This window comes from Sinocyclocheilus anshuiensis, unplaced genomic scaffold (assembly GCF_001515605.1).
Source record: "Sinocyclocheilus anshuiensis isolate Anshui unplaced genomic scaffold, SAMN03320099.WGS_v1.1 scaffold1010, whole genome shotgun sequence".
Classification (NCBI taxonomy): domain Eukaryota; kingdom Metazoa; phylum Chordata; class Actinopteri; order Cypriniformes; family Cyprinidae; genus Sinocyclocheilus; species Sinocyclocheilus anshuiensis.
In genome coordinates, this window is record NW_015537936.1 from 428,305 (window position 1) to 442,234 (window position 13,930).

Genomic DNA, 13,930 nt, shown 5'->3' on the forward strand with positions numbered 1-13,930 from the left:
GTACTTTCTGTTTGTCTGACCAATAGCAGGAGTTTGAAAACTTTCTTTTTTTAATGTCATTATTTTTACAGTTCTGTATTGGGTGCCACCAGCAGTGCAGAATTTATTTTATTATATTATATTATATTATATTATATTATATTATATTATATTATATTATATTAATTATATTATATTATATAGTCGAGTCAGTTTTATTTGGTGTAATGCTTTTTTACACAGTTTCAAAGCAGCTTTACAGAAATGCATGATGTTAATGTGTATTACACCTTATGTATTACACATTATGTGTATTAATTAATATGTTAATAAATATTGTAATTTATGTGTACATGATAGATAGATAGATAGATAGATAGATAGATAGATATTTCTATTTATTAACCGAGACTTCATCATTAGCCACTATAGGAAAATAACTAGAACAACAAAGTGCCGTAAATTTCTATTTCTATTTCTATTTAGTCAGGTTAATTTTTCATAATATAAAAGTGCCAAAGTCATACGCATTCCATCACGCTCTCCCAGAAAGCATGTCTCAGTGTTTGAAGCAGAGGCACATAGGATTGATTAGGCCTTCGTGAGCGCCTCTGATCCAGATGGAGACCCTGCAGACTGTCATGTGTTTCCCAGCAGACTTGGCAACCCAGCATGCCTCAAACACATTCACCACATCTGTTTAAGGTCACGGCCAGAGGAAAAACAGCAAGACGTAAAAAAGGAGAGCGATGTTTGGATGCATTTTTTTCCCCCTTTCGAGAAACGCTTGTCAGCCGTGACTAGTGCTGATATCAGATTGATGCGGCAATATCGAGTGAAGATGCTTGTGTTAAAGCGCTCTGATTGAGTTTGTATTGATCAGTGCTGTCAGACTCAAATATTCACATATGCAAGAATGCAGTGTCAGCGATACTGTCAGATCATACGCCACTCTTCTCACAGGATACTGCCATTTGCACGTGTTGTTCTTATAGAATTGAACAGAATATGGTAGCTATTTTCTATTGGAGGATAAATATGAGACCGGTCAGATTAAAGGGCTTTTTTGTTTTTTAGAAAAGTGCTCAGTTGTCTTTTAGTAAAATACACATACATTCTAATGTTTGTTTAGTCAACTTCTAAAATAAGTAAAATGTAAATAGATGACAAGGCATGGACTAAAAACCACAGATATTTTGATTTAATGTGTAATGTTTAATATACTGCAGTGTTTAAAGTTAACATGAATTTGGCATTGCAACCCATTTTATTTTTATAATGACATTTTTGTGAGTGAAATGCAATATTCAACCAAAGGAATATGTAGGGTGGGATTTATTTATCAAGGCAATGAAAAATAAAAGAGATTGTTGAAGAAGTGTTGTTTCACAGATGGAGAAAGTTCTTAAATTTAATGAAAGATGATGAATTATATATTCTAATTTGATTATGATGATTATTTCCCTTTTCAGTAACATACACTACTGTTCAAAAGTTTGTTTTTTTTATGTTTTGAAAGAAGTCTCTTCTGCTCACCAAGGCTGCATTTATTTGATAAAAAAAAAAAAAGTGAAATATTATTACAATTTAAAATATCTGTTTTCAACTGTAATATATTTTAAACTGTAATTTATTTCTGTGATCAAAGCTGAATTTTCAGCATCATTACTCCAGTCTTCAGTGTCACGTGATCTTCAGAAATCATTATAATATGCTGATTTGCTGCTCATGAAACATTTCTGATTATTATCAATGTTGAAAACAGTTGTGCTGCTTCATATTTCTTTGGAAACTGATACGTTTTTTTTTTTTTTTTTAAGGATTTTCTGATGTTCAAAATTTTTCAAAAGAACAGCATTTATTTGAAATATAAATCTTTTGTAATATTATAAATGTCTTTACTGTACTTTTGACTATATTAATGCATCCTTAGAAAAATGAAAAAATAAAATAAAAACAGAAAAAAATCCCAAACTTTTAAATGCTAGTGTATACTGATAAACTGATCAGCAAAGATTCCTGTTGATTTTTCTTCACACTCTCATAAGAGACTTTTGTCTAAATGCATATTGTTTTCAAGTGTTTAAGCTCAGAGATAAATGCATGGGAGAGACGTATAATTAGTTGATGACACCTGGAATGATGCTGAGAAAGAGACAGACTTGAGATTTGAAAAGACTTTGTAACAACCTAAATGAAATATGAGTTCATTAGATTTTACTGTACATGCACGTTTCACAATGAGCCTCAACTCGCCTCCTAAAAAAATGATTTATGTTGTATTGCATCCCTTATCATTAGACAGAAGCATCAAGCAACCTTTTTTCCTCCACAATCCTCAGACCTGTCGTTTGTTAACCATCTTTTCCCACTAAACCTCTGCTAATCCAAGTAGGTTGGTTGATTTGAGTTGATTAACAAATCCTCCTGTGCTTCAGGTCTGATATCAGAGATGTTGAAATGTTCTCAGCACTGGATCTGTGCTTTTGTGTTTTTAATTGTGAATGTAAAGAGTCTGATCTCAGACCTGTGATTCCGGCAGGTGTGTGTTGCTGTGGTAACCAGTTCTGTGTGTGTGTGTGTGTGTGTGTGTGTGTGTGTGTGTGTGTGTGTCAGAGTCGACAGCTGGAATCGGAGACGGGAACCACCGAAGAACACAGTCTCAACAAAGAAGCGAGGAAATGGGCCACACGTGTGGCTCGCGAACACAAAAACATCATCCATTACAAACGGGTGAGAGGCGCTGGATGTCACACTCACGCATTTACACTCCAAAACAACATCTGTGACAAACCACACACTTAAACACTTAAAAATCTTTTGTAAGTATCGAGATGCAAATTCATAATTTTATAGTAATTACAAATGATGTGACATAAGGTTTAATTTCACAATCATGTTCATGTCACATGAATCCACAAAATTAAAAAATAAATAAATAAATGAAATTAACCCTAAATCTGGAAATTTTACATTTGAGGATCCCCCCCCCCAATTTATTTATTTATTTATTTTTGTCATTTGCATTATTCTCAGTGGAGATTTTTTGTTGCATGTTAATTATACAGTATTTTTATATCTACAATAAAGCATATTGCAGTATAGTATTATACAATATTATTTTATTTTTATGACAATTCTGTGAGATCCAGCCCCAAATTCTGGATATTTTACATTTGAGGATTTGATATAAATTCTGTTGAGATGCAAATTAATAATTTAATTACGGATGACTAAAACATAAACTGTTTTACAGGAGCAGGTGTAATCTCAAAATCCATCCAGGTCACATAATTCCACAAAATTAAAAGAAATTAAAAATGTTTTTACTATTTTAGTGAACTTCACTATTTTATTTTTACTTTACTTATTTATTTTTTTATTTTAGTTTATTTAATTTTTAATTTTTTTTTTACTTTATTTATTTTACTATAATTTGTTCTTTTCTTTTCTTTTCGGTGAGTTCCAGGCCCAAATTGTTGCAGTACAATATTATACAATATTTGTTGTATTGCAATATTATATTTAATAATCAAAATAAAAGTGGTAGAACAGTATACTTTCTTTCAAATGTACAAAATAGTTTGAAAGAGAAATGTGCTTAATAATCATGAAAAAGTCACAATGTTACTAAATTTGTAACATCTTCTTTTTTTCCTTTTAATTCTGAGGTAAAATATGACCTCATCGTTTCTAAAAGTTTTTGTGAGATTCAGGGGAATTCAGGAATGTGAATCACTGCGTTAAACGTTATGCGTGTCCTGTGCGATTGTTAGATTAGTGGCAGGAAATGTGGTCTGATGCTGTTTTTTCTTAGCTTAGTTGCTTGATGAGCTAATTGAACTGAGCTGATTGAACGGTAATTTGTTTTTATGGCAGGCTCTAGAGGAATGCGAGACGCTCGGGACTCCGCCCACGGAACAGAGCCGGAATGAGCTGGAATTCCGAATAGAGGAGGCCAAGGAGAGCATCCGCAAAGCAGAGGTGACGTAATGATGCTCATCATGTTCTTCCGAGGAACACAAAAGGAGAAGTTTAGCAGGATGTTCACGCTGCTTTTTGCCCTACAGTAAAAGAGTGGACTGGAGATGAGTTTTAGCTTTTATTTTTCTCTTTTCCTTGGATAATGCATCATATCGCTTCAGAAGGCTTGGAATATAGTGCGTAAGTCAAATACATTGAAAAAAGAAAAACTGATGTAGAATCAATTTTCACTCAGAAATTGATCGTAAATGAAATTTATTGCATGAAATTTTAAAGTGTTTTCTTGTAAATGTACTTCAACTGCAAAAAATCTTTTTTTACTATGTAGAGCTTGATGGCATCCGTCTGTGTTTACTTGTGCTGTAAACACGTGTATGTTTGCACAGAATAGTTTTGTATAGTGCATTTATTTGAGTAGCATTTCATTTGTTTTTATTAGACCAAACAAGGCAGAAGTGCTTAAAGGGTTAGTTCACCCAAAAATGAAATTTCTGTCATTAATTACTCACCCTTGTACAACTGTAACAAAAAGTTACGAAGACGACGTCAATGATCACGTCATTATGCCGGATCTGGGTCAGCGCCGCCACACGCTCACGTATATGGTACTGTCGTGAACGTGCGTCCACAAGTGATGCAGTAGAGACGAAAATGTGGAATAAAGTCGTTATTTTTGTTTTCTATATGCAAAAAAGTATTCTCGTAGCTTTGTAACTTCACAGTTGAACCACTGATGTCACACAGACTACTTTGTCAGAATTTTCATTTTTGGGTGAACTAACCCTTTAATGATGTCCCAAATGTCTGTCTGTCTTTCTGTAATGCATGCATTTCCCTTTCCAAACAGAGCTCTCTCTATCGATCTGTTCAGAGACAGGCTGTCAGTCTCTTTGTCTGATCAATGTGTCTTCTCCTCGAAGATGTCCTGCCGTGTCTTTACACATGAATCCAGCAGCGAGGCGCCCTCTGCTGGCCTTGCCTCTGACCTCTCGTATAGATTATATATTAAAGGAAGTGTTCATCCAAAAATGACAATTGTGTCATAGTTTAATCACCCTCACGTGGCTCCAAACCCATATGACTTCATTATTCCTTGAAGAAGGAATTCTGTGAATATTTTGAATGGCTTTTCCATGTCCTGGCAGCATACAATGATTAAGAGATGAATGAGCCATAAAAATGCTATATTCTTTTTTTTCTTTTATTTCAGCTGTGTTTCCATTAATGAAAACATTTTTAATAGTTTTAATTTACAATAACAACACTGGGCTACAATGGACAACTGGTTTGTATACTACAGTAAATGTAAACTATGAACAGGACAATCTATCTGTTAATTAGCTTTTTTTATTTTCAGTTTTCATTTTAATTTTTGTTAAGTGTTTTGACATTTTTATTGTTTTTTTTATTTATTTTGGTTTAGCTTTGATTTATTTTTATTTCAGTTTTAGTCATTTTAGTAATTCAACTTCAACGTATTTCTATCCATTTTTATTTTGAATTAGTATTTTTATCCTTTTTTTATTTTAATTTTGGTTTAAGTTGTAAAATTTTGTACTTTATTTTTTATTTGTTTGTATTTTAAATGTTTCTATTTGGCTTTAATGTATTTTATTACAGTTTTAGTAATTTAGTACTTCAACTTAAAACTATTAAAAATCATTTTCCTTAACTGAAAAAGAGCTGAAATAAATTAAAGTATTTTTTTATGAAAAATTTGAAATGCTGCCTTGGCAACTATTTGAAATAAATCAATTTAAGTTCAATAAATTTAATAATTCAATGACCAAGAGCAATAACAAACAATAAATGAACCATAAAAGTGTGATATGTTCCAAGCCTTCGTAAGTCATGCAATAGCTTAAAATTGAACATTTTAATCCCTAAAAATGATGCTCTCAAGTTTTATGCATGCATGCATTCAAATCATTTTATCTGGTTTGTCATCATTGACACCAAACAAATTGGTTCTTGCATGTCTTGTGACGGATCAAATCCCACCAAATTTGAATATGCATAAGTGCATATTCCTTATTGGGAAGTCATATGGGTTTGGAACAATACGAGAGTGAGCAAATGATGACAGAATTGACATTTTTGGATGAGACAAATTAACGACAATAAGTAATTACAGAGAATTTAATGGACTAGATGTCGTAGATAAAACACCATCTTTGTTTTTTTCTCTTGAACTCAGAACGCTTGAAGCCAAATTGTAGTTCTCCATTAGTTCTTACAAACAATTAAATATTTAATAACCCCATTAAGAACTAATGGACAAACAGCAAAGACACAACAAACAGAATAAGGAATGAAACCTAAAGTTGCGTTTGGAAATGTTAAGCTGATATTTGGCAGCAGGCAGTGTGCCAGAGAAATCTGTGTTTAGGCTACTCATCAACACATATTAAAAGTATAATTGCATTTTAATTATTTCTTTTGAAATTTCTTGTCCCATCAGAATTACACAGAAATGAATGACTGAGGGAGTCCACACTGAAATGGCTTCTGAAAGCTGTTTGTTGGCTAAACTGAAAGTGATGAGTTTTCAGAAAGTTTGGCTGATAATGAGAAACAGCTGTAGGATCCTCAAAGATTAGACGCCTCACCTGACTAATGAGCACAGCTACCCCAGACGTTATGACGGGACGGGACACTCGTGCTCCCAGCAGTTTTATCTTGTTTGTTTTTCTCTGTCTGACATTAACTTGTCTTTTAAAATGCAGCTTTTTGCTTTCAGAGGCTACTTTCATTCAGTCAGTCCTGTTTTAAAGCTACATTCACACACAGTTTGTTTTAGAATCAATCTGACACCCTTCGGTTTTCAGCACTCAATTTCATTGCAAAAAGTGACTGCAAAATTGCATTTTGAATGTGAGGTTGGTCAACCTGGACTGAGGCAATGTTATTTTAGTCATATTTTTATAGTAATATAGTATTATTTGTATTTTGAATTATAGATTTTAGTTTTAAGATTTTGTTATATGCTTTTGTCTTTTTTTATGAGTGTTGTTATATTTCTGTTTAGCTTTAATCCCCCCCCCCACCCCCCAGTTTTATTAATTTTAGTATTTCATCATATTTAATTCAGTTAATTGCCAAGGCATAATTTCACATTTTTGTATGGACAACTTACTTGTTGCTTGAAAATTACTGTATATGTAAGCTGTTTATTTTTATTTGTAGTTTTCATTGTATTTGTCCTTTTTTTTTAGTAATTTTGTTATGCACTTATGTCAGTTCTGTTAGTTTGTGTGGTTTTTAATGTCTATTTAGCTTTTGTTTATTTTTATTTTAGTTTTAATTTTAATCATTTTAGTACTTCAACTTATTTCAGTTAGTTTCCAACGCAATATTTTAATGGTCATTCTTCATGTTTTACATGTAATTTTTTTTTTTTTTTTTTTAGTTCAGCTCTTTTTCAATTAACAAAAATACTTTAATAATTCTAATTTTGGTTGCTTTTGTATGAACAGACAAGCTTTTATTTCGTTTTTTATGTTTAGTTTTAATTTGATTAGTTTTCATCTTTTTATTATGTACTGTTGTCATTTTTATTAGTTTTTTCTTTTTATATTTCTATTTAGCTTTCGTTTATTTTTATTTCAGTTTTAGTCATTTGAGTACTTCAACTTATTTCTATCTGTCTATCTTTATTTTAAATTACTTTTTATCTTTTCAGTTTTCATTTACATTTTTTTATTAGTTTGTTTTGAAATATTTCTATTTAGCAATTTAGTAATTTTCTATTTAAATATTTGTTTGTAGGCTAGTCATTTATTTTTACTTCACTCTTAATAATTTACTACTTGCACTTACATATTTATAAACATTTATTATAAAATATTCAGTAGATTTATTTCAACTATTAATATTAATGTATATTTCTATTTATCTTTCATTTATTTTTATTTCAGTTTTAGTCATTTTCGTACTTCAACTTATTTCTATCTCTTTATTTTAAATTAGTTTGTTTCATTTTATTTTCAGTTTTAATTTCAATTTTTTTATTAGTTTTGAAATATTTCTATTTAGCAATTTAGTAATTTTCTATTTAAATATTTGTTTGTATGCTAGTAATTTATTTTTACTTCACTCTTAGTAATTTACTACTTCAACGTACATATTTATTATAAAATATTCAGTAGATTTATTTCAACTGTTTTAATGTATATTTCTAATTTATTTTTATTTTAGTTTTAGAAATTATAGTACTTACACATATTTCAGTTAGTTGCCAAGACTACTACTTTTATTTTATTTCAGCTCTTTTTCCGTTAACACAAAAGATTTTTAGTAGTTTTAGTTTTCTTAAGATTAACCACACCAGACTGAACTGAACCACACTGGACAATTAGTTATTCATTCATAAGCAGTAGATGTATGAACAGGACTGTCTGTCTTTGTGTTTTCCAGACGCTAAAGCTGAAAGCAGAAGCGTGTCTGGACCTCCTGCGGCAGGTGGGAGTTTCTGTGGACACGTGGCTGAAGAGCGCCTTGAACCAGGTGATGGAAGAGCTGGAGAACGAGCGCTGGGCCTCGCTGCCCCCCCTCACCACCCACGACCTCTCTCTGTCGGTGAGATCAAAGAGTTTACATGCAGATTCTCTCACTTTCCATTTCAAATGATGCAGTTGAGGTGGGATTTTGTTCTCATGCATTTGATAAAAGAGTCCTGCCAGCCTCCTCAACCCGCTCCGCTCCTTCCTGTTTCTGTCAGCGCCATTGTTTTCAGACCAGCCTAAACAAACAGTTGCCACAGCAGAGAGAACTAATCTTGATCACAGCAGACAAACGTTCCCCTGAACTCAACAGATGCACTCACACAGACCCCAATCCCTTTGAGATGCTAGAAGATGTGACAGTGAGTTATGAGTTCTGGGTGGAATAGTGCCATTTATGCCAAGTACACACTATAAGACTAAAGCACATTTGACCACTTATGCTTTCGTGTTTTTGGTGCAGTTTACACACTTTATTATTCTAATATTTTGCGGCATTTATTGAGACGGTGGTTGGTGAAATGCAGACAGCTGTCCTGTTTATTTATTATAAAAGGTTTATATGATGTATTTATTATATTTCAAATGTATGAATATTCGATTATTTTTATTGTATTAAAAAAAATATATTGTAATATTTATATATGTATAATATAATATTTTTGTTTATATTAATATTTTAATTATATTTATACATTTTTGTAACTTGTTTTTAATAAATACACATTTTTATTATATATTAATTATATTTAAAAATTATAGGTATTTATCATTATTATTATATTTATATTATTACAATTAAAAACAGATATTTTTACTTGACTTTAGTTTTATAATATATAAATACACACTGTAACAGAAGAGTCGACCATTGTCAACAAATGAAATGGAGGAATATTTTGCGGCATTTATTGAGACGGTGGTTGGTGAAATGCAGACAGCTGTCCTGTTTATTTATTATAAAAGGTTTATATGATGTATTTATTATATTTCAAATGTATGAATATTCGATTATTTTTATTGTATTAAAAAAATTATATTGTAATATTTATATATGTATAATATAATATTTTTGTTTATATTAATATTTTAATTATATTTATACATTTTTGTAACTTGTTTTTAATAAATACACATTTTTATTATATATTAATTATATTTAAAAATTATAGGTATTTATCATTATTATTATATTTATATTATTACAATTAAAAACAGATATTTTTACTTGACTTTAGTTTTATAATATATAAATAGACATTATGTTTATAATTCATTATATTTAAAAATGTATTATTATTATTGTATTTAAGAATTGTAAATATACATTTTTACATTTATTTTTAGTACATATATAAAGACACACCTCTTCTGCAAGCACTTAGTAATCCACAACCATAAACAAAGGCACATACTACAAAAAAAGCTCCTATTTTACAAAATAATTAAAATAATAATCTTATTCTCTCTTTTTCTGGATAAATGCAGCTGCTAAATTAATAAACAATAAAAGTAGTCTTTTTTCTTAAGCCTTTCTGCTGTTACATTTTTTTTTAGCTAGTTGTCACTTTTTGCACACCTGAAGTCTGGTTGTTGAGCAAATCTATGGTGTGCAAATTTCTGCAGACTAGAAGAGCGTCATGTGCTGCAAGTTGACTAATCGGGGGTGAAATTTGAGTACAAGTTTATATACTCCATAGTACTTGAGTAAAGAATGAGAACAGTGCAGCAATGTTAAGCACAAGTGTGAAGTACTGCGAGGCTAAAACACGAACATAGTGTGAAGCACGGAGCCTCAAGGTCATTGTAAAGATTGAGTGATTTTAGGTAAGACGGCAGAAATATTAATAACATAGCAGAGTTTAGCCCACAGCACAGACAGATTGACCTCCGTCTGTGGTTTAATATTCAGCTCACAGCGCCCCGCAGCACACAGACAGAGATGGAGAGATTTACAACAGAACATAAGAAAGCTAAAGACGAGAAGAGACCACAGCAACTGATGCGAGTTTGGGAAACCTGGAATAACTGATCTCAGTCCCTCGGTTTATTTTCAGATGAGGATATTTTAGGATGCGAGGATGAGAGGAGATGATAAAAGCATATATGAAATGAAAAGAGAAAGTTATTATAGATAGTTTACACACATCTTTGTGGAAATTAGGCTTTAACCCTGTAAAGCCTGACATATTCAATAATAGTAAAAAAATATATATTTATCTTTTTTTTTTTGAATGCAGCAGTTTATTGAACCGTTTATTGATACATTTCAACATGATTTTTGTTGCAATGGATAGAAAATCAAGTAAACCTTCATTCCAGTAATATTGAAATATTGCAAACAATAAAGCTTTTCTTACATTTACTTTATAAAAATCATTAAAGATTTCACCGTGAAGAACAAGCTGAACTAAAAGACATTTTACTTGCTAAAAAAGTATTTAAAGCTGTTAATCAGAAGACCTTGGGTGTACCACTGGATTTGATAACTTAGAGGCCTTAAGAAATTTCCATTTCAATCTTGAGACAGTAGGCTTTATAGGGTTAAGATAACAGTGACCTCAAAGTGCTTTCTCACACTCAGTCTAATCTTTATTACCTCGTCACAAGCTGTTTTATGTCAGCAGTGGGTGTGGTCTGTAGATCAGGCTCCGCCCACCACAACACAGGTTCCAGATTACAGTGACCTCGTCTGGTCCCATGATTCAGTTCTGTTGACCTTCACTGACTGACACGGGATCAGTTTTCCTCCGGTATTGTACCCAGTTAAATCCGGTTATGTGAGATGCACATTGAACACCTGTAAAGGTATGAGTGTCCATTTCCTGTGTCCTTTGTTGATGATTTTATTCTTCTGTTTGCCACGTTTTGTCTCCTGGGAAAAATGGTCACCTGATCCTCTCTAGACCAATGAGATTATCCTATAAGAGTGGGCGGATACTAAGTAAAGTCCACACACCTATTGAATTTTGGTCTGTTGAGCTGTTTGTTGCATGCCGTTGTATTTTCTCACACAAAAAAGCCCTCTGCCAAACTTTCTGAAGGTTATTGACCAATACTGAGCCAACAAGTGAGCTGTGCTGTTTGTCCATGTGGTGACGCTCATTGTGGTGTCTCTGTAGACCACGGTGGATTTGGACAGAGAGGAAGGAGAAGAATTAGAAGAGAACATGGAGACGTACGACGACAGCAGCTCGAGTCCTTCAGGAACCCTGAGGAACTACCCGCTCACCTGCAAGGTGTTCTACTCATACAAGGTAAAAGACACCGACTCATTTCACTCGGGCTTAAGAATTATCTAAAAAGTGTGGACCAGTTATGATTTTGTTAACTAAAACTATTAAAACAAGTTTTTGTTCATTGAAATAAAATGTAAATATAAATATTAGATGAAAAACGTCAACTTAAAAAAATGTATACTAGTATCAAATCTAATTTATAATAAATATTAATCATGTTTTAATATAATTTCATGTTATTATAAATAAAAACAAAAAAAGTTCAAGAAGTTTTTTATTAATAATAAATTATGCATAAAATTATATTATAAAGTAATACTTATTAATTTATGTTTAGAAAAATGTTTATAATGTATTAATTAAATTTTATTTAACATTTATTACAAACAAAAAAGTTTTTTTATTTATTATTGTTTATTATAAATTATACATAATATTGATAAACTATAAATATTTCATATTTAAATATTTGTCAAAGTACATTTATTTATTGATTTATTTAAAAACACATTTAGCTGGGGCTTAGGATCAAACTATTACAAATGTATTCGTTTTCATTGAAATAAAGCTGAAATAAAATGAAATATGAATATTAGATGAGAAAACAAACTCTTAAACTAGAATTGAAAATGTTGCCTTGGCAACTAACTGAAATAAGCTGAAGTACTAGTAAGTGGTAAGTTGAAGTACTCAGTTCTAAGTTAAAATGAGTTGAAGCACTAAAATGACTAAAACAAAAACCTGAAAATGAAGTTAAAACTAAATAGAGATATTTAAATAAATGTATGGAAATGACAAAAACACAAAAAATGACTAAAATATAAAAATTGAATTCAAATATTAATAAATACTGTAATGTAGTATATAAATATCATGTAATAAACCTCATCAGCATCTCTTCAATGTTTTATGCATATGATACCATCTAAAAAAATCAAACGTTCATGAACTTTGGCATTGTTTGATTTCTAACATTGTTGACCTTGTTGAGATAAGTCTCAAATTTCTGCCCCCCCTGCAATTGTTCAAATGTATTTGGAAACATTAGCTTAGCAATAGCATTAGTCAAAGTCAAAATCTCTGTTGGTCACATTTTTCTCCTACTTGCCCAGCAGCTTGGCTTATGAATATTAATTGTCATGTGTGCATTGTGTGCTTCCTATTCTTATTCGTCATTCTGCAGCCGAATAAAATAAATATTTTAAAATTGTAATGATTATCTACTAAACCGTGTTGAAGTCAGTGAAAATGGTTGCTACACCCCTGCATTTTCCTGCATCATTCTCTTGTTTGTAAAGGTTGTGTCTGGAAAACTGCTAAAATGTCAGCTGATTTGTGGGAAAATATTAACCTGCACAGTGACCTCTCATTGCTCAACAGTGTTTTACCTCTCTCTTTCTCTCAGGCCTCTCAGCCTGATGAACTAACCATCGATGAGCATGAGATGTTGGAGGTTATAGAAGATGGAGACATGGAGGACTGGGTGAAGGTAAACCATTTAAACCATTGCTTATTTCAGCAGTTCAACACAACCTGCTGAAGTTTATTTCAATTAGATTGTAATTCAATAAGATCTACAGAAGAAAAGGATTTTTGTGTGTCTCGTAATGTGTGATTTACACCGAATTCCAATTATTCCAAAAGTTCTGCACACAAACGTTTAGAATGACAGTTGGTTGAATTCTTTGGAAAACTGTGGAACTTTCCGCTGAATTCCGTTTGGGCCTGTTTATGAGTTTTAATCATTTTTTGTTAGTTTAGTTGTTTTTTTATTATTATTATAAATAATCTGAGAATTCATTAGCTCTGTTTAAAGTCGCAATAAAACAGAATAGCAACATCTTTTCACAATAAAAATCATTCACAATACAATCTATAGCATTCATTTAAAAATATTAGAATTAATTTTCATTTCTTGCAAGCTTTAACGCATTTTACTATGTTTAGGTTCATCCCAGAGATTTTTCACTCCAAAATTAGTGCAGAAACTCCATTTGAATTCCAGTGTTATTCCGAAAGTTCCATTCGCAAACTGTTTGAATGATGGTTGTTTGAATTCTGCGGGAGTCGGTGATGATTCCATGTGGGACTTTGTCCTTGCATGTTTGATTATTAAATATTTTGGTGATTATTATCAATTGATTATTTTTATTTTTAATCATTTGATTATTCTTTTAGCTCTGTTTCACAGATTTATCATGTTTAGATCAATTACTGATTTTTTTC

The 13,930-nt window shown here is 31.4% G+C and overlaps 1 protein-coding gene across 1 annotated transcript in view; it reads left to right on the forward strand.

The window, feature by feature from the left end:
- Positions 1-13,930, forward strand: part of LOC107659118 (F-BAR and double SH3 domains protein 2-like) — a 38,442-nt gene that overhangs the window by 17,166 nt on the left and 7,346 nt on the right. Inside the window, exons 7-11 of the mRNA XM_016447947.1 lie at positions 2,596-2,712; positions 3,859-3,963; positions 8,380-8,541; positions 11,588-11,722; positions 13,110-13,193. Of these exons, the coding sequence (XP_016303433.1) occupies positions 2,596-2,712; positions 3,859-3,963; positions 8,380-8,541; positions 11,588-11,722; positions 13,110-13,193 (603 nt within the window). The remainder of the gene's footprint in view (positions 1-2,595; positions 2,713-3,858; positions 3,964-8,379; positions 8,542-11,587; positions 11,723-13,109; positions 13,194-13,930) is intronic.